Source organism: Phocoena sinus, chromosome 7, assembly GCF_008692025.1.
Source record: "Phocoena sinus isolate mPhoSin1 chromosome 7, mPhoSin1.pri, whole genome shotgun sequence".
In the NCBI taxonomy this organism is placed as follows: Eukaryota; Metazoa; Chordata; class Mammalia; order Artiodactyla; family Phocoenidae; genus Phocoena; species Phocoena sinus.
In genome coordinates this window covers 104,075,817-104,096,885 of record NC_045769.1, presented here as the reverse complement: position 1 = coordinate 104,096,885, position 21,069 = coordinate 104,075,817, and the positions used below count along the sequence as shown (strand labels likewise).

The 21,069-nt window shown below is 43.0% G+C and overlaps 1 protein-coding gene across 7 annotated transcripts in view; it reads left to right on the top strand.

Annotated features, from left to right (window-relative positions):
* Window positions 1-21,069, top strand: part of CLASP1 (cytoplasmic linker associated protein 1) — a 272,935-nt gene that overhangs the window by 198,314 nt on the left and 53,552 nt on the right. For 6 of the 7 annotated variants that reach the window (XM_032638585.1, XM_032638587.1, XM_032638589.1 and 3 more), the window contains 8 exons: window positions 4,084-4,187; window positions 6,104-6,127; window positions 7,381-7,625; window positions 9,422-9,485; window positions 11,889-11,891; window positions 12,085-12,248; window positions 16,605-16,683; window positions 17,728-17,871. In XM_032638585.1, coding sequence (XP_032494476.1) covers window positions 4,084-4,187; window positions 6,104-6,127; window positions 7,381-7,625; window positions 9,422-9,485; window positions 11,889-11,891; window positions 12,085-12,248; window positions 16,605-16,683; window positions 17,728-17,871 — 827 coding nt within the window. The remainder of the gene's footprint in view (window positions 1-4,083; window positions 4,188-6,103; window positions 6,128-7,380; window positions 7,626-9,421; window positions 9,486-11,888; window positions 11,892-12,084; window positions 12,249-16,604; window positions 16,684-17,727; window positions 17,872-21,069) is intronic. The other variant, XM_032638591.1, reaches the window with a different exon arrangement.

Genomic DNA, 21,069 nt, shown 5'->3' with positions numbered 1-21,069 from the left:
GGTACCCTTGTTGGCCCCCTTTCACAGATGAGGAACTGAGACACAGAGGGGTTTAGTACTTTGCCCAGGGCCCACACAGCTAGTTGTGATCTGACCAGGACTTGCCCCCCATATGTCACAGAGCTGGTGCTCATAACCAGAGGCCTGCAAATGCCTCTCCAAGGAAGGCTGTTAAACTTATTACAGCCAACTTTCCAACAGTTAAAACAGTGAGTTCATTAATCATTGGGATATTTCTGCAACAGAACAGCACACATGTTGACTAGGGAAAATGGAATACAGTTGTTGAGCCCCTTTCTTTTTTTTTAATTGATTTATATTTTACCTGTGAAGCATGAAGTATTTTATTTCTTTTTTATTGAAGTATAGTTGATGTACAACATTGTGTTAATTTCTGCTGTACAGCAAAGTGATTCAGTTATACATACGAACGTTCTTTTCCATGTTCTTTTCCATGATGGTTTGTCACAGTATATTGAATGGAGTTCCCTGTGCTCCACAGTGGGACCTTGTTGTGTATCCATCCTGTATATGAAAGCCCCCTTTTTGTGACTTCATTCTGTGTCTATTGAGAGAACGTTGTGTGAACTTCTTCGCTTCTGTTTCTGGTGCATGGTCGCGTGTGCATCGCATCCTGACGGGAGGCGTGACCCATCCTGCTGCTCCGCCCCCTCGGCGCGCCCCTGGCGTCCTTCCTGTGCCCAGTCTGTGGTGGCGACGGTGGCTCCCGGGGGCAGCGTGCACCCGGGGGCAGCGTGCACCCGGGGGCCGCTGGGTGCACAGGCAGCCCTCCTCCTGCGCCAGCGCCCCGCATGCAGCCCGGGGGTTGGCCCTCGCTGTCCATTCGTACCCAACATCATCTCTTTCCGTGAGGAAACACGGCCACGTTGGGAGCAGCCCCGCGTTCCCTTCGGTCTGTGGCCGCTGCTGTCTCAGGTTCTCGTGTGTTAACACTGTGGGTGTTGCCGTTCCTTTTACCTGCAGCCTCTCGACGTCATTCCAGGTCCACTAGTGCTCTTGCCACGGCTGACTCTGTTGGGCAGTCAGGTGAACACGCGCTCATGCATGCCATGCCTGTCCACGCTCATTGTCACGCGCTCATTGTCTCATCTGGTTCCCATCAGTGTCCGCTAGCACTTGGCATGTATGCACCTCATGTTTTCTTTCCCCCCACGATGTGCTTCTATTTTTTTTTTTAAGTTGTTGAATGTTTATGGTCCTGTTAATAGGCCGTAGATGCTTTGTAGCCAGTTTGACGACATCATTTTTCCAGTGTTCGTATTTATGTTAAAACAAAACAAAACAAAAGGATAGGGAAGCACTTCTGCCCCTCCTTTCACTCCCTCCCCCAGGAAAACAGCAGCCCCAGATAGGTGTCCTGAAGGGTCCCTCGGAGGAAGTGGGGTATGGACCTCATCCAGCAGAGGCTTTCGTCTCTCAGTCTTAACTCCCAATAAAGTGTCTGTTAATGCTAGTTACTACCATCCGGTTCTAATTACTTGGAGGTACTATTTAGTGACCAGATGTTTCAGATTATAGCAAACCTCATTTCACATGTATTGAAGGAAATGGATTGTCCTAAAGCATTTATGGAAAAACAAATCACGATTAGGATAATCAAGTCAGGCCAAAGGTAGCCTTTGCAGCCTGCAGAGCCGACACACTCCATCTCAGCCTCATTGTAACAGTACCCCAAATGCCCTGGTTAGCCTCTGGGGCAGAAAGTGAGCATACAATAATGCATCAGTTTGCCGGATTTAACTGGCATCATTTTGATACGCTAATAATCCCTAATGACTGTAGTTTTATCAACTGAGTACAAGGCATAATCTATTAAATCAGACTGTTGATGGTGACAACTGTGACCAATTTACTGAGTTAGTGTCTCTGTTTTTCCTCTAAATGAAGCCACCTATGCATTTTATTATGTATTCTCTGATTAGGATATTCCCCTGCAGATTATGGGCCAGACTGAGGGCACAGTCATATATATCCATCTCGTGGAAACTGGACAGTACCAGAGAGAACGTAGAGCAGATTTTGGTCTGGCGAAAACAAAAGGCTTATAAATTTTCTTAGGTCCAGACAAACATTTCCCCTTAAGTTTTGAAATTCAGTTATCTACGATGTATATCAGATGATCTGCAGTCACTGTGTATGGCAAAGCTGTATGCATCTGGGAAGCACAGAATAATTGCTTTGTTCTTACAGTTTTAATTTTGTGTCTGAAAAATCAGTATTATCCCTGGAGCAAGAATTGCTGGCATGAGACCTACTTTTTTTTTTTTTTTTTTAAGATTCTGTTTTATTTACGTTTATGCTGGGTAATTTTTAAATGGCTTATAACTGAATTACTTTCATTCTGTTACTCATAAATCCCTTACTATCTACCCTTTTTTAATGGAAAAAAAAGAGACGTGAACAAAGATCATTTATAAAACTATGTGTATAATAAATCTCAAATTTATAATGTTATTTCAGGTGATGATTTATATTCTAGAGAGAGAGAGAATTGTTTTGTTGTCTCTTTTTAGTTTATTTGGCACATTAAATCACCTTTTAAACATACACGTAATGGTGAAATTCAGTACGAGCAACAAGTGCATTAAAAAAGGGGATAGTATAACATACAATTTTTGTTTCCCTCTAAAAATTCATAACTATATAGCTTTTGATAGCAGTGTTTAAATCTTTTCCCCCTTTCTGTGGCAGTGGAATGTATAACGTTTCGAAGCTGACAATTTAAAAAAGTTAAATGACACTTCACTTTTAGAGCTCACCAGTTTGTAGATGATGTCTTGTTACCTACCCAAAATTTTAAATATATCATTTTATAGGAAAGATCAATTATGTAAAACCGACATTAGCTTTCTTTTATTTCTTTTTTTTTTCTAAATGCTTCATTAGTAGAATATGGCACATGCAGAGACTTTCCTTGTCCAAACAGTGTCTTATTTGTTAACAAAGAGAAAGCATTTTTAATCTTAACGTTTTTCTTCCAAAGGTTTATTATACATTATAAGAACCTTTTACCGGACTGCTTTGTCTTGAGCTGCCACAGCTGTGAGCAGCAAGGCCTCACAAGGGCAGCAAGGCCTCACAAGGGCAGTGAGTCCCAAGCAATCTTAGCACTTCTTAAGGAAGGCTGGTCAGCTTACGTAATGGGACTTTTAAAAGTTAGTCTCTTTGGACTCAGCGCTTTCACTGCCATGGGCCAGGGTTCAATCCCTGGTTGGGGAACTAAGATCCCGCAAGCTGTGCGGCCAAAAAAAAATTAAAAAGTTAGTCTTTATTGTCCATGCTTGTTAACAGGCTTAGAATAGTTGTTTGAACTGCTAAAGTTGGAACTTGTTTTGCATTCTGTCCATTCGGTTGACACGTATAAAGATTATCATTTAAAAATCCTTTGAGGGACTCAGGAGAAATTTATATTATCTGAATGATTAATGTTTTGCAGCAAAGATACTAGCTTTTTGTGGTGAAGATTAAAGAATTTTAATAAACTGATTTTTAAATAGCCTTTGGTGACACAGGCCTCATGATGAACAAATACGTAACATTAATTGAGCTTAATAACAGTTAAACAGTAGAGACACTAATGAAAATTTGCACAGAGATCAATTTAATACATTTGTTTCAAATTTTAACTTTTTATGACACATTGCGTTAGAACTCATTGATCAAACCATGAAGCTTTCTAATCAGTTTGACCAAATGTCAGGGCCGCTAGCCTTTAGAGAGAATGCTGTATACATGAAAAGACTACCCTCATGGCCCAGCCACCTTCTATAATAAGATCCCCCCCATGTCTCAACACTTTTCAAAAATAGACTGTCATTAAAGAACCGTTTCAGTTGTCAGGATGCTTTTTGGCACGATCGTACTAAATGTGAACAGGGTGAACCTCTGCCACTGATAATAAGCAGGTCAGGTGTAGTTGAAACTACAAGTCAGGTGCAGTGAAAATTGACTAGAGATGCTTCCGTCCTCTGTCCAGTAAGTGGGACGAGGCCGGAGCCGTCGCAAAGAAGTGAAGACACGTGAATTAAAGTGACACATCTTTTGCTTTTGTTTTTTAACTAGACCGGTTTGGGCTCGGCCAGGCAGGAAGAATACCTGGCTCTGTGAATGCCATGCGGGTTCTGAGCACCAGTGCAGATCTGGAAGCTGCTGTTGCTGATGCTTTGGTAAGAGGCACGACGTGTGTGGAGTCTCTTTGAATTACTCACCTGCGTTTTTCTGTCTTAACAGGAAGTAGTCTCCAAACCAGGTCACTAAATCATCTTTGACACTCTTTAAACTGTGTAAATTTATATTATTATGCTTTTCTTCTTAAACTGTGAACTCTGTACATAAGTGAAAACTGGCCTTACAAGACACAGTAGCATCAAGTATGTCTTCTGTGCTCCGCAGTATCAGTGAAGTTGTGATGACATCAGGCTTCTCTGATGTCATTGGGCTTCTTCTTTTCCTTTTTTATCTTTTTTTTTTTTCAGCATTTCCTTTATTCCCTTCTATTGCTTCTGTTGCTTTACAGACTTTGATGGCATAGCCTAAGCATATCATTGTATAACAGTAGGTCATAGCGTTTGTGGTTTGAAAATCTTGCGTTTATTCCATTTCCCTCACTAGTTGTTCCATATGATTTTATGTTTGTTTGTTTAAATGAGTCCTTAAGTCATTATTTACGGAAACTTTCCCAGATTTTGAGGTCAACTCTGAGGATATGAAGCACTAGTGAAGTATGTTTTTGCACTGTTACAATGTAATATCTAAAAAAGCAACGTAAAGTGATTAGAAGTCCTTAAACTAATGGTTATAGCAAAGAATTCCTAAGTAGAATCAGCTTGTGGTCAAATGGCCTTTTAAAGATGCATTGCAGCTGGTAGTAACACAGCCTCTTGTACTTTCTGGTTTATGTGCTCAGCATTTAAAATAGACATTCTTTAGAACTTCCCGATCTCTGGTCTTGCTTGTACTGTTTTAAGACTTGTTCTCTTCTAATGAACAAAGGTAATAACCCCGCTTTCAGACCCTGAGGTTTTAAATCAAGCCCTGTTTCATCTGATCAAAACTTTATAGCGTGTGGCCACAGTGATCAGAACCCTGAGGTTTTAAATCCAGCCGTGTTTCATCCGATCAAAACTTTATAGCGTGTGGCCACAGTGATTCCAACTCTCATCCCTCCTGGCCCTCCCTCATTTATTCCTGCTCAGCCAGATTTCTCTGGCAAGCATCTGTGAGCAAGCAGTTTTCCGCTCTCCTCATGGTTTCATGGTGAGGGCTGCCCGGCCAGCTCTGTTCATCAGCCTTGTGTGCAGGAGGGCTTTTTCTAGCAGATAACTGGAGTTCAGGATAATTGCTTTAAGCAGGACTTTGACTAAAGAGTCATGAGGTGGCGCACAATTCTGTGAAGCGGTTCTTCCTTCCAAGTTGCAGCACTTGGAATCTGTTTCTTACTCATTTTGGGACTTGAAGAAGTGGGGGCCAGAGGGGTAAGAAGTGATGGATGCGCAAAGCCCTTCCTCCGTGAGACACGGAGCACTTCGGTGGGGGGTGGGGGGAGGGGTACAGTGCCCAGAGTGCCAGGGGGCAGAGCAGGACTGGAGAGTCTGGGCTTTGCCTTCACCTGACTTGGGCTTTTCTCTGAGCTCCGGCTCCCCTTACACCCCCGCTGCCCTCACTACTACGTTTTGTCCAAACTGCTTGGTCTCTCCAAGTGACCTGCTCCAGAAGAGATAGCGCCGGGATGGTACACAGTCCTTGCTCGCAGAAAAGAAGTCCCGGGGCAGCATCTGTCCTAGGAGCAGGCGACAGAGTTAATAGCGGCATTAGGGATATACCTCAGTGCTATGTGGAGAGTTTCAGCAAAGAATTCCAGCAGATACCGGAAGGTCTCATAAGAGGCGTAGGAGGGTTAGGAAATGCCATTGTGAAAGCGTTCTTTGTTATTCGCTTGACACGAATCGCTTGCTAACCTGTATTTTTGATTTGCTAAGATATGTTTTGCTGTACACTTTTGTTGCAAGAACGATCCCCACATATGCTTCTGACATAATTCTCTATGCTTTTTCCCCATCCTTCAATATTTTCCTGCCTACAGCTGTTAGGAGACTCCAGGAGCAAGGTACCAGTGCTTTAACTTTTGTTTTATGTTTTGTTTTTTTTTTTTCTTTTTCTTCTGTTGAGTATATTTCCTTTAGGAGCTGGTAAAAGCAACAAAAAAAGTAGCATCGTATAGAAATTCTGTTCTGAATTGTGACTTTGTGGAAACTAGTGATGCTGTTGCTAGTGATGGAACTGGTCATCTCTCACATTTGCCTCAGTGTTTTCGAATATCAAGCTCTGCCCCTTCTCCTACTAGCGTTTCATTTTAGTTATTAACCTAGTTTGTGTCTCCTCTTATGTCGTTATTGATTCATGAATGGATACATTCAACATTTTTCTTATCTTAGGAATCTAGTTGATGGGTAAGTGAGATGACCATATAATTATCATCCTACCAAGGATCCTTTTGAGAGTGAGAGAGGGTGCTGTTAATAATTATGCCGGGACAGTAGGTGGAAGGCAGAGCTGTCCCGGTGTACAAGTCACATTCCTAGAGAATTACATCAGTACAGTTTAAGCCAGTAGCTATTTGTTTTTCTCTTGGACAAACCGTATTTTATAAGTTTTATCTATTTTATGTAGCTGTTGCTAAATTATATAGGGATTTAACTTACAGTTTTATATTCAGAGGTAAGAGAAATGAATGACATGGGTATTCTAGTCTACAGAAGGCCTATTAGTGTGGTAAAACTTTAAGTCCTTAATAAAAACAGTTTAGATCATTTAGGAATCCTTGTATGTAGGACACTCTGCCACTGACATTGCAGTGTCAGACGTTCTTAAGGAAGCATGGCTATTCAAACAAATTTACTCACAGACCATGCTCAAGATAGATTGCTTTTGATTGGGAAGGGGCTGGTGGGCGCTCATACTTAAACGGTGCGTCAGGTGCCGAGCCGGGCTGTTTAACATATAATTCCACTTAATCCTGACAACAAGCCTGTGAGAAGGATAATCGTTGTCATCTCAAAGATGGGGAAACTGAAGCAGACAGCTGAGGAGGCTTTCTGAAGTCACACAGCCAGCCTGTCTTACTGAGAAGGCCACGCACCGCGCTAGAGATCGTGCTCTTTCCTCTCTGCTGTGGGCTGCTCTGCTTGTTACTCACCCTACGTCTGCTTTTCTGTTTTTACTCCCCTCATCTGTAAGCGCAGGGAAAGGGCGGTGCATGCGCCTGTGTGTGTCTATGTTTAGCTCTCTGTCGTTGGTTTTGTTTGGTGAAACTCACGTCACCTGTCCGTGTCTCCCCCGACCCGTCCTTGGATCTGGCAGAAGAAGCCCGTGAGGAGGAGGTATGAGCCGTACGGGATGTATTCCGACGATGACGCCAACAGCGACGCATCCAGCGTGTGCTCCGAGCGCTCGTACAGCTCCCGGAACGGGGGCATCCCCCACTACCTGCGCCAGACCGAGGATGTGGCCGAGGTACTCAACCACTGCGCCAGCTCCAACTGGTCCGAGCGGAAGGAGGGGCTCCTGGGCCTGCAGAACCTGCTGAAGAGCCAGAGAACACTGAGGTGAGGGCAGGAGGCCAGGCTTGTGAGCTCAGGCTGAGTCCCGTGTTGCCCTCCCGGGGCCTTACCCGGGCCCCCGTCATCTCAGGAGTTCTTAACTTTAGTGCTGCTGGGGCAGGCACTAAAGGTGCTGGGAGGGCTAAGTCGTGGTCCTTGCCTTCCGGAGAATTTGAAATATCCGGCAAGCACTTTGTAACTGATTAGGTTTAGAAAGCATTTGGTTCCCTATGGCTTACACTTGTCTATTAGGTGTTATTTGAGAAATCTCGGTACAGTTTGCAATTTAGGTCAAAAGTAAAACAGCTCTGCAGGTTGGGACGGTTTATTACACTTTAGAGTCATGGATAAAATGATACCAGCCTCAGTCTAAAGTGTTCTGATACACATAGGCGTAGGTATAGTTTATAAATATGCAGAGTAGAGAGATACTCAAATAGGGTACTCTAAAGTACTCTTCAGCTTTAGAACTGATTATTTTTGCTTTTTTTCTTTGTTTCTATATTTCATAAATTTTCTAAAATGAGCGTGTATTACGTATACCAAAAATATGTGTTTAGACCATATTTCCTCAAATCTAAGGCACCACTGACACACCATTATTTTATATCTGAGAAGAAATGCTGCTTATTAAACCATGACAGTACTAATAGGTCATTGCTTATAAGATGAATCTCAAAATTACAGAGATGTTTGAACTACACTATATTATATTCTTCGGGTAACTTTTTTTAAAGCTGTGTGGTGAGACTGGATAAATGTCTGTGGTCATGGATGGCTCCGCAAAGCCATGGGAGCATTGACTGACGAATCACTGGGCTTCAAGCACGGCTGTCCAGTCAGTCTGGCCCCTGCCTTATTCCTTCCTGCCGCCTTCCCTCCCCACCCCCCGGCCCCCCTTGCTCTGTTCTGTGCATGCGTCAGGAGAAGTTTTGCCACATGCGCTCTGAAGTGCAGGTCCTCTCTGGTGCACTAGTGACCTGTCAAAAAACAGAAAAAAGGATTTGCTGTCATCATTCGTCAAGAATCTGCTCAATTCTCACGGCCCCAGTTTCTTGATTCTTAGTGTTCACCAAGTATCCATTGAATAATCTCTAGAAATCTGTTGATTAGCGTTGGTCTGATCTAGATTTCATTGTTAGCAATGTTAAAGGATCACCCAACCTGAGAGGGATGATTTGGGGAAGAAGGTGAGTCTTTCTAATGAAACCTTGAAGCAGAAATGGGATTCAGTAGTACAGTTCAGGGTAAGAAAAGTCACAGGGGCACCGACATGAAATGCGTGTTTGCTTTGTCTCAGGCACAGTTGCAGGTAGGGTGTGTTCTTTAATCCTTTTAGCAGCCGCTTGGTTCACTGAGATGGATACAAAGATATCAGAGTTCTTTGGCTCTAGCAGAACTGAGATTAAAATCCAGGTCTGTCTGACCCCGAAGCACATGCTTTTTCCTAGTTGATCCCATTGCCTTTCATTTGTGGTGGTGGAAACACGCCTGCAACGAGGTGAGCAGGATGTGGCTCATGGCTTTGCCACGCCCACATGTGTGAACTCGGGTGATCACGCTCTGAGATTCAGTTTCACTTTAGAATGAGAGCAAGACGATCGTGAGTTTTTTATTCCTGTGCAGTTCCATCATAAATTAAAATTTAGATAATTGATTTGTGAAGAAAGGACTTTGTTATATAAAAATTATATAAAGCTTATGTAGTGGAATGAAATAAAAGGATTTCGAGAAGCTGTAACTAATTTCAGTATTGGCTTATTAAATATTAAATTTATTTATTTCTATTTTGTTTCCTCTAGTCGGGTGGAGTTGAAAAGATTGTGTGAGATTTTCACCCGAATGTTTGCTGACCCTCACAGCAAGGTAAGGTCTGGGGAACCTGCCCACTTGTGTTCCTCTCTGCATGTCTGCGTGGGCCACATAATACACGACTTCAGAGTGGGATACCAGCCCCGCAGCACAGTGTAGACCTTACAGACTGAACCCCAATTTCAGCAATAGTTTGTTATGGCTTCTGAAAACGGAATTCTTAGAAACTTCCAATGTCCATACAACATCAAGTTAAATAAAGTGTGTTTCAAGTAAGGGTTACCGTGGAGAGAATGAGATGTAGTCTTTTACTTATTCAGCAAATATTTTCACATACTTAGCCAAATGGTGGGCTGGGTGCTAGGATGTAACAGTGTGTTACAATATAATGCCTTCCTGAAAAAAGTTACAGTAGTGAAGAAAATAATCAAGTTATGTAATTTTTTGCGGGGGGGGTACCCATGTAGAATTTGTCTATATGGGATGAGATAGAAAATTGGAAGCATTTATAAAATGGATTTACTGAAGAACCACATTAAGTATTTCTCCAGACACCAATAGAATTGCCGCCTCTAAGTATTTGCTGAATGGTGGTCTCTTAGCTGGTGCCTACACCTCCTGGGGACCGGAGGAGGACTGCCTTTTGACAAGGACTCCCTGCTGAGGGGAGAGCACCCAGGAGTGAGGGACAGGCCCTTTCTAGGAGTGGAGCTGAGAGCGGGACCCTTGACAAAAGTTCACTTGGAGTCTAGATTGTAAATAAATACCATTTTTTGGGAGGAAGGCTTTGCAGGCTGTTGCTGTTCGATGGTTTTAGAGAAAGAAAAAACAGAGGAATGAAGATATCGGGAAAGTTAAAGTGTAAAGGACAGAAACTGAAGTAGAAATTGAGGGAACCAGAAATCAGCACCAGCAAATCTTAAATGCTTGATGTACAAGACTTAACTGCCTTACACTATCATTTTCCTAGTAAACATGGTCTCTTCTAAATAAATCCTCCTGGGGGAAAGAAACCTGTGGTGGCCAGAAAGTCTAGCCAGTTACTGTGATCCCCCTTCTTTTCCTACACTTTCGTCCTCACAGGAATTGTCTGTGAAGTGTCAATCATCCATCCATCTGTGCAGTCATTCAGCATTTACTGAGCACCCACTCTGGGCTAGGGATACAGAAAACAACACAGGACCCCTCCCTGCCTTTTGAAATGCTCACGGGAGCATAGGAGAATGAATGCGGGGTGCTCCTTTTTGGGGCAGGGGCAACAGTTCTCCTCAATATTGGTCTTAAAGCATGTCTTAAAATTCCTGTTATGACCCTCACAGCAAGGTTGACATGATTCAGAGTATTAATAAAATCCAAGAAACGTTGAGTTTAAGGGCCAGGTAGATATCCAAAGATATAATTATCAGGATTTTCTCTAAGATAGTATTAAAAGCAGTAAGATTTAAAGCATAAGCATAAGATTCATAAGATGTACAGCATAAGGGATATTAGATGGATTTGGACATGGATGAAATTTCTGTCACCTGTCACCTCTAGATTGCTGATTCAGAACCAGAATGTGAGGATAAAGAAGGAAATTTGTTTCCATCAGAAGGCTCTTGCACAGTGAGTTTGCAGGTCTCAGTTTAGTAAATACTTGCTAGCTGCCTTTGTGCTAAGCCAGGAAGCCCACAGCTGGGGCTCATTGACTTCTTTCTGAGCTGTCTCACGGGAGACACCTGGTGGTTAATAGTTGCTGAGCTAGAACCGAGTAGGTCTGCGATAGCCGAGTTGTCCCAGGAGAGCAGGACTCATTTACCAAGTAGGGTGCACAGTGCCACCGCTAACCTCTCTGAGACTGGTTCAGGGGTGATCCACCGTGAGCTCTGTCTCACCGTAGGGAGCAGTGGTGATCACACAGCAGCGTGAGGATTATGTCAACTGTCGGTGTCTTTCATCCCAAGCCATAATTTTTTATAAAGATTGATATGGCTCTTGTAATATCTTTTCATAAAGATAATACTTTATAAATATCTGACCGGACATACATCAAAATAGATGACTGAAATGAAAAACAATATATATGCAAGTTTTTTTTGCCCTCATCCTGTAATAGTTTTTGTTGAATGCTAGGTGATGAGCAATAATGGTATAGAATTATGATGGTTAAAAGGTTTTTTAAAGAAAAAGAGGGAGAGAGAAAGGAGAGAGAGAGAGGGAGGAAGGAAGGAAGGAAGGAAAGGAAAAAGGAAAGGAAAGAAAAGAAAGGTCTCCAGGATTAGACTCATATTTTCAGCAAAGTTAATTTCTCTCTGTACTGAATTTTAAAGGCATGTAGAGGGAGGGGAGAGTTATTTCGTCAGTTTGTAGCCTTTTCAGGCCTTTTAAGAAACTGCATGAAACTTGTATGACTTCACTGTGGACTAACATGGAATCTGTTTCGTTGCATGGCCTGGTTTGCGGTGGAATTCACACCAGAGAGTAAGTTCCGACCCCTTTTCCTTTATCTGTTCTTGTTACTGCGTTTGCCTCCTATGCCATGTCCAGTTGTGGACAGTGTCAACCCCAGTTACGATTCTGGACAAAGCCAAGATGGGCATTTTTATCATTTTGGAGACTTGGGAGGAAATCGTGAATTAAATATGTGAAATACTTGGTTTCCATTTGTGTCTAGGTTTTCAGTATGTTTTTGGAGACTCTTGTGGATTTTATAATAATTCATAAGGATGACTTGCAAGACTGGCTTTTTGTTCTTCTCACACAATTGCTTAAGAAAATGGGAGCAGATTTGCTTGGATCTGTGCAAGCGAAAGTTCAGAAGGCTCTCGATGTCACAAGGCAAGTGTTTGGGGGCAAGATCGTTTTTTCCCACCTTTTGAGGTAAAACTGACATACAGTGTTGTGTAAGTTTTAAGTGTATAATGTGAGGATTTGATACATGTATATATTGCTAAATGATTACTGCAATGTCAGTTAACACATCCTTCACCTCACATAATTACCATTTTTTGTTGCTTATGCGGTAAAAGCAGTCAAGATATGTTCTCTTAGCAAGTGTTATAACTGTAACGGGAAGTTTGTACCCTTTGACCAACATCTGCCCATTTCCCTCACCCCACTAGGCTCTGGCAACCACTCTTTGTTTCCATGGGTTTGACTTTTTTTTTTTTAAGATTCCACATATAAGTGATGTGTAGTATTTGTCTTTCTCTATCTGGCTTATTTCACTTAGCACGATGCCCTCCAGTTTCATCCATGTTGTCACAAATGGCATGATTTCCTTCTCTTTCATGACTGAATAATATTCCATTTATATGTACACCGCATTTTCTTTATCCGTTCATCCATCAACACACTTAGGTTGTTTCCATGTCTTGGCTGTTGTGAATATGGGGTTCACTTGCTGCAGTGAACATGGGGTCGGATATCTCTTTGAGATACTGATTTCATTTCCTTTGGATGTATACCTAGCAGTGGGGTTGCTGGCTCGTATGGTAGTTCTATTTTTTTTTTTTTTCTTTTTATTTTTTTTGGCTGCGCCACGTGGCTTGCGGGATCTCAGTTCCCTGACCAGGGGTTGAACGTGGGCCACAGCAGTGAAAGTGCTGCGTCCTAACCGATAGGCCGCCAGGGAATTCGCTAGTTCTAATTTTCTTGTGGAACCTCCATACCATTTGCCATAGCGGCTGCGCCAATTTTCATTCCCACCAGCATTTGTTATCTCTTGTCTTTTTGATGATGGCCATTCTAACAGGTGTGAGGTGATACCTCATTGTAGTTTTTATTTGCATTTTTCTAATAATTAGTGATGTTGAGCACCTTTTCATGTACTTGTTGCCCATTTGTATGTCCTCTTTGGGAAAATGTCTACTGGTGGGGCGGGGGCACTAGACCATTTTGGTACTACGGGAGTCTTTGTAGGTGGTTTCTTGTCATTTTGTTACCTGTGGCTTTTGTCACCCACTTGAATATCTACTTTCTTACTTAATTCCCACATTCTCTTATTAACATATATGTTGAAATATCCCAACAATCCATGAGATGAAATGCCCATATCTTCCTTGAGTTGACATTATTTTTGTGAATACCTAAGACAAATGTAAAAAAAAGAAAAAAAATTGAAAATTGATTCTCTTCTCTTTAAAAAACACTTTAGAATATTTATGAGCATCCTTCTGAAGACCTTAGTATTTTTACGACTTCAGCCTCTTGTAAGGCACACTAGAAATATTTCTGTTCATGTGTGGTGTAGGGTTCCCGTTCATCCAGGAATAGTTTCTATTAACAGTTCATTGGCTAGAGATGATAACACACTTAACAATATTTGTAGCCCATCTGGCCTTTATGAGAAAAGAAAAGCTACTGAGACTCAGAAAAAGTGTAAAAAAACTGACTCTGTGCCGTTATTGTTTGGAAACAAACTTCTGACCGTTGCCTGTGCAATAGTAAATCCTCGACACACGAGTGTTAGAAATTGAATGATCTCAGAAGATGGTTCACAGTAATGTCTTGGTTGTGATTTGGTGGATGACGGCGGGGAATGTGTCAGACTGCTGAATTTTTAAAAGAATAAACAGATGTCTCCAGGTCACTCAGAAAATCATCAGCAGCATAGTAACTTTTATATGACCCGTTACTGCAAACTGGGATATGAGTAGGTATCATAGAATTGTCAAAATGGAAGGACCTTTCTCATTTCATTATAAAATTAGGAAACAGAGAGTAACTTGACACACCCGGAGCCCCACTTCCTTCTCGTGGCAGCCCGGGAGCCAGCATCCAGGAGAGCCGGTTGTCACTCTGTGGTGTGTCCTGTGGTCGCCGGCTGGCCTGAGGGAGAGTGTGGAGGGCATCACACTGCCCCGTCATCGTCCCCCACACTTGCATCTGTTAGACGTCTCTGGCTGCCAAGCCTACATTTGTTCCTCTGCACTGTGATGCCAGCTTTTCTTTTGGTCCCCATCCCCGGAGGTCTGTGTAATTTGTGCTGCTATAGAATTTTATTATCCAAGTAGATTTCCCTTTAGATTTCCAGTGAACTCAGTGTAACGTACTGTATTTGCAGTAAGGCAAGGGACCTAGGCCGGGGAATTCCCCAGAATTCCTTCTTGCTTCCCAAGAAGGCAAGCAGACATTCATTGCTCCATCCCTCCTGTGGGTGACTAAGTGTAGTGCAGTTGGGGGACAGTCCTCTACACCAGTGGATTCCTCACAGTTTGGCCAGAGGTTGACTAGAGGGGCTGAGCTGACGCAGCTGATGATACACGAGCCATGTAAACGGCAGGGTGGTTATGCGAGAGGCTGGGGAGCTGCGGTGAGTTGTGGTCACAGGGGATGTGGGCCCAGTGGTCCAGGCTTTTCAAGAAAGGTCAGAAATGTGGATTAAGGCAAGATATTCCAAGATATATTTTTTAAAAATGACACTGTGAAAGCCAAGGAAAACATTTGTAAGCCAGATTTTAGCCTGTAGATTGCTTCCTTAATTCAGGTGAATTTATGAATGACAGAAGATCCATTTCAGATTTTTAGGGATGATGGAAATATTACGATTATATTTCTGATCTTTGGTGATTAAGGGAAATAATTGTGCCCTCCTATTAGTTTTCCCGGATGCCTCATTCCTTTAAGAACCCTCTTCTGGGGAATTCCCTGGCCTAGGTCCCTAAAGCATGTGTCCCTTTTTCTCGGCAGCTGAGATGTTTAGCTCTTTCAACTTATCTAGGATTGTGAGTACTGAGGGCGTCTCAGTGGTGGCTGAGAGCTGTTCCTCAGGTGATAGACCTGATTGTGAGTCTGCCTCAGTTTCCTTTCCTTTGGCTGCACTCGACAGCAGGGCACAGCTCCAGCTTCAATACACCCATTACTCAGATGTATTCTCCATCCTCCCGTTGCTGTAGAAGAAAGGAGAGGCGTTCTGTGTGTGGTTTGTTTCTTTGATGTGTGGCCAGTATGAGTCACTTAAATCATATGTACTAAGATGCGCTTTGCTTTCAGAGGTGGTCCTCAGAGCTTCCTGGGCACAGAATAGACGTGGGAGAAAAGGATGTGCTGTTGGTCAAGTTTACTTTTTATTAGTAATTATGATGGTGGTACTACTAGTAACTAGTATGTGCCACACACTTTATGTTTTTCTTGTATTATTTCATTTAAATTTCAAATCAGTCCTGTAATCTGAAAGATTCGAACCTGCGTCCCTTTTCTTTCTACTATCCTTCCGTACACTGAGAATCATCTCTAAGGGAGTCTAAAAGAAGGTGATGCAGTCACTCAGCCTCAATTGGAATAGATTTTTGCGTTGCATTATCTTTCCTGTTAGCATGGAAGGGACCTCTGCATTAGGCACAAGGGCTCCTTCAGGCAATTTTAAACTCATACTAGTAATTGTGGCTTTTTAAGGGAGAGGGCACTGACTTTCGCTCGCCAAGAGCCCTCAGGGTTACTCAGTTGGATCAAAAATGTGAGAGGACCACGAGAAATGAGATGAGTCGCAGGCGAGAAGTGGAGCCGGAGTGGGGCTCTTGGGGTCCCAAGGCTCCTGTGTGTGTCTGTAGCTGGAGAGGGGTGTCTCTGGGTGAGCGTCCCACGGGCGCTTTTCTGTAGTGACCGCACAAAGCCAGCTCACGGGCGGTTACCCAGCGAGGACCCCAGGAGCTGTGCAGGCAGCTTCAGCAAGGGCAGCTGCAAGCAGCCTCATCGGGATGTAAAAGTTAGATTTGGGCGATGGAAGTGTTTCTCACGCGAGCAGTATTCCGAAAGGTACCTGGAAAGAAGACGAGCAGATCCCAAGAAGGCAAGCAGACATTCATTGCTCAGTTTATGTGTTTCAGGACTTTTAACAAGATTTCCCCTTTTCTAAATTTTCTAGGGAATTCCCTGGCGGTCTGGTGGTTGGGACTCGGTGCTCTCAAGTGCCGGGCCCGGGTTCCATCTCTGTTCCGGGAACTAAGATCCCGTGCGCCATGTGATGCAGCCAAACAAAAACCAAAAAACAAAACAAATAAGTTTTCTATGTAATGTGTATTACTTTAGTATTTACATAAAATGAAAAGTAATATTTAAAAAATATAAACGGGCTTGCTTTTTACATACGTTAGTGGAATCTATAATACTGTATTTTTGTTTCTTATATGATTTTACATTGTTTTTTGTAATAAGTCTTTCTTTTAAAATACTTTTTTTTTTTTTTAAACCTAGGGACTCCTTTCCGTTTGATCAGCAGTTTAACATTTTGATGAGATTTATTGTGGATCAGACCCAGACTCCTAACCTCAAGGTCGGTAACCATTTGTCATTATAGTTCAACCTCGAGAATTCAAATTTGCTGAAAATATACTTGCTTATACATGACTCATATTTGGCTATTGTGAGTAAATCTGCTGTGAGCAACATGTTTCCATTTCTCTTGGTTCAGTACATAGTAGAGAAGTTGCTGGTTTATTGGGTAGGGACATGCTTGACTTTATTTTAAACTGCCGAAATGGTTCTATCAGATTATATTCCTACCAGCGGTGTCTGAGAACCCCAGTCGCTCCACATCCTTACCAACATTTGGGCATTGTTACAGTGTTTCACATTAATATTTAATGTAGAGAATTTTCATGTGTTAAAATAGGTATCTTATTGGAATGGTTTTAATATTAACGTCGTAACACATGAAAAATGAATTGACATGTTTTATAAACATCATACCTATAAGAATGAACTAATGGTATTAGAAGGAGGATGTGCTCCTTTGAATGACATCAGGTACATTGTCTGTTCTTTGATCACTAATTTTGCTGAGGGTTTTAGGAGAGGCCCAATAAATAATAACCCTTTTCTCCTGATGTCAAAACCAAGTGAGACCTCGGTGGGGAAGTTAGAGCAGAATTATCAGCTTGAATTACCTTCAGTGCTGCCTTGCAAGACCTGGCCTAGAGTGGCTGAAAAATAAAACTCACACAGAGTTGTACTTGCCCCGCGGTCGGTGGCAGAGCTGGAGGTCCCCCTGGTGCCTCCACCCCTCACCCCAGCGGGGGCTCCTGCCCGGCACGTGTCTTGCGGCGTCTGTGAGGAGCAGAGCCTGCCTTCTCTGCAGGCCCGGCAGTCACAGAGGGAAGAGGATTAGGCTGCAGGCCTCCCTTCTGTTCCCAGGCTTCCCTGTCAGTCATCTCATGCTTTTTCACTGCTGGAGGGCCCCTGCATGTAGGAACATAAATCCAGGAGAAAGGTGGTGGTGTCCCCTCAGTAGTGTGTTCTTTTCTCTGAGCACCAGTTAAGAGTTCCGTTCAAAGATTTATAAAGTGTACCTACTGTTTATAATTGCTGGATCTTTCAGGTCAAAGTTGCAATCCTGAAGTACATCGAGTCTCTTGCTAGGCAGATGGACCCAACAGATTTCATAAACTCTAGTGAGACAAGGCTTGCTGTTTCCAGAATTATAACCTGGACGACAGAACCAAAGAGTTCAGACGTGAGAAAGGTATGTCCTTAGGCACGCGTCACGAAGAGGCATTTATGGGAACTTGTAAACCACCCACAAGCCTACACGCAAACCACTATCGCTCCTTTTCTAGAAAACCAAGGCTCTGCTCCTGTCCCTCCAGCTCCGTCTAGTTGCAGCCTTTGAAGATCAAAATGAAAATCTGAAATATTGTATCATGGGAGACACCCTGATAGCAAGATGTTGTGTTTTTTTTTTTTTTTTCAATCACCTAAAGAGAAATATTTGCTATTTTCTTCTGAAATGGCATGTTGAAAGGCATATAACACAGTGGAGGGAGCACGGGACCCTGTTATTTCTATTCTTAGGTAGTATTCTGCCTTAGGACTACTATGAAGATGAATTCATATATGTTAAAAGCATGATCCATTCCTGACAGGTTATAAGCACACAGGAAGTGTAAGTTATCACTCTCTTCGTTGTTTCTATTATTCTCTTCCTGTCAGTGTCCTGTTCTTCTACACTTGAGTTTCACACATGGCCATTGTTCTTTTACTTTATATATAAACAAGCTAGCCTTTCAAAGTTACTGATAAAAACCAGATTTCTTAGTTCTGGTTTCAGACTAAAAGTACTTGATTTTGGTTATTTGTATGTAATCATGAACTTTGCTTTTTTTTTTTCTTCTCTTTTTTCCCCGTAGTATACTCCTTCCACCGCCAAACGTGCCAAAATAGTCCTTTGGCCTTGGGGTAGAGTTGGTAACGTGGACCACTTGGGTCGAGGCGGGGTTAAGGATGAGTCCAAGAGGTAGTTAGCGAGGTTGTTGTGGTTCCAAATGCCCCTGAACACCTAGCTCCTGCTCTAATGGAATCCAAGGAAGGGAACCAAAGAACCACCTGCAGGGTTTCTTTGGGAAGGTCACAGCCAATGTAATTCTCCAGCCATTGTACAGTAATAAACTAAGTTGTCCAAGGTCAAAGAAACAAGGATGAATTTTATTAAAGCACTCATTCAAAATTACTGTTCTAATAGTAAATAATAGTAAAATAATATTTTTGATTTATGATCTGTTTGTAAAATGTTTCAATATTTATTGAAAGAGCATTTCACTGGCAACCTTTAATTTAACCATTAAGCCTCTTTGGGACTTGGGAGGTGGTGGCATGATTTGGTTGATTGGAACGTCAGAAAGATATTTGTGTTACAGTTTTCAAAGTCACAGATCAACCAAGAAATACAAGAGCCCAAGTACAACTTCCTATCTTTAGTCATAACACGTTGAGTACGTGTGTCTATATGAGTATGTGTTTTTGTAATTGAAGGTTACTGAAGGGTTCCCTCCCATGGGGCTGGAAGATGTTTTAGACATGGCACGTTATTATCATGATTAGGGCCTGTATGGGAACAGCCAGCTTTGGTCATTATGGCTACTTTCTCTGGACATGCACATTAAACATTTGAGCTCGGATTTATTGTCCTAACCTTTCTAATCAGGACACTAGAGGAATGTTTTTCCTTGAGTTATCTAGCCTGGGGCATCAAAACACTGCCTCCAGTATCTGCCCGCAAGTCTTCCCCTTCCCCATTGTGAGGACTGCCAAACACCCCACCTTCAGGCTGAGGTCGAACCTGGCCTCCGGGACAGTAATCCCGGCCCCTCAGAGGAAGCTGAAAGGCTTTACGTCAGTAGTTCTCAGTCCTGGCTGCAATGAAAACTAACCTGGATGGCTGTGCTCTCCCCGCAGTCACTTGACTTCACTGGTACAGAGTGGAGCATGGACGTTGCTCTGTGTCTGGTTGGGGCTCCTCCCACTCTTGGCTGATCTTTAATGCAGTGTTGAGGCTCATCAGTTTAGACCGTTCCCCTGGGACTGAAGCTCAGGCACGCAGGCTGCTGACATAGTCTTGACCTGGTTGCCGCTAATTCTCTCGGGACCCAGCCTGGGCCCTGGGTGTCTTCAGGGCGAGGCCTGGCCCTGCTGTTCCCCGTGCCTCCTCCACCTCTCTTCTTTTGTTCACCCTGCATGCTCAGCACCTAGCACAAGACCTGTAAAACAAAGTAGGCATTTAGTAAGTATTTTCAGTGAATTAATGAATGATAAATACCCAGAGAGAGGGCTTCCCTGGTGGCGCAGTGGTTGAGGGTCCGCCTGCCGATGCAGGGGACGCGGGTTCGTGCCCCGGTCCGGGAGGATCCCACATGCCGCGGAGCGGCTGGGCCCGTGAGCCATGGCCACTGAGCCTGCGCGTCCGGAGCCTGTGCTCCGCTACGGGAGAGGCCACAACAGTGAGAGGCCCGCGTACCGCAAACAAACAAACAAAAAAACCCAAAATCTCTATTCAGCAAAACTATTCGTCAAAAATGAAAGATAAATTAAAATGAAGCCAGCAGGAGACTCTCATTTTAATCTCTCTGCCTCTTTAAAAAGGGCTCATCTGATTATCACCACACAGGATAATCTGCCCTTTAAGTCAGCCAATTAGGGAGGGACTTTAATTATACCTGCAGAACCCCTTCTGCCATGTAACGTAATTATGGGAGTGAAGTCCATCACATGCGTAAGTCCCGCTCACCCTGGGGGAGGGCTGTAAGGCTTACCCACCAGAAGGCGGGGACCCTGGGGCCCACCTTACGCTCTGCCTACCAAGGCTTTGTTTTTCGGCGGCCTGGCATGAGTCTTCCATAGTTAGTTATTCGGTAGTTCCTTAGCTCTTACCTGAATAGGGAGCTTTTTTACCTAACTATGCAAATTGTAATGAGGTTCATTTTAGCAGGTGCATCTCTGCATTCTGAGCACCCGGTGAAATTTTTTTTTCATCCTCGAAGATATTCGTGGATTAGATTGTTTGGCTTTCAGTTGTATCCATCGAGCACTCGCTAGGATAGGCTTGTTAAAGCACAGTATTCAAATACGTGTTCTTTGGCCCCATACAGGTGAATCCTTCCTGGAGATAGAGCCGCTTTTATTTAAATGCTCTGTTTTGCGGTTCCATCCACTGGATATTTATATAAATGTACATGCTGTTGTAAGTGATGCACCCGCCTTATCCAGGAATTTGAGATGTGTTCTAAGGATTGTCTAAATGAATGTAGTGCCTAAGTAAATTAAAATACTTAGAAATTGTGATATGGTATGTATCACTCTGTGCTAAGATTTTAAATTGTCATCACTGTTATTTTAAATCTGCAAGGAAAGAAAACAGGCAGCATTTTCATCTGGATGATTTAGTGCA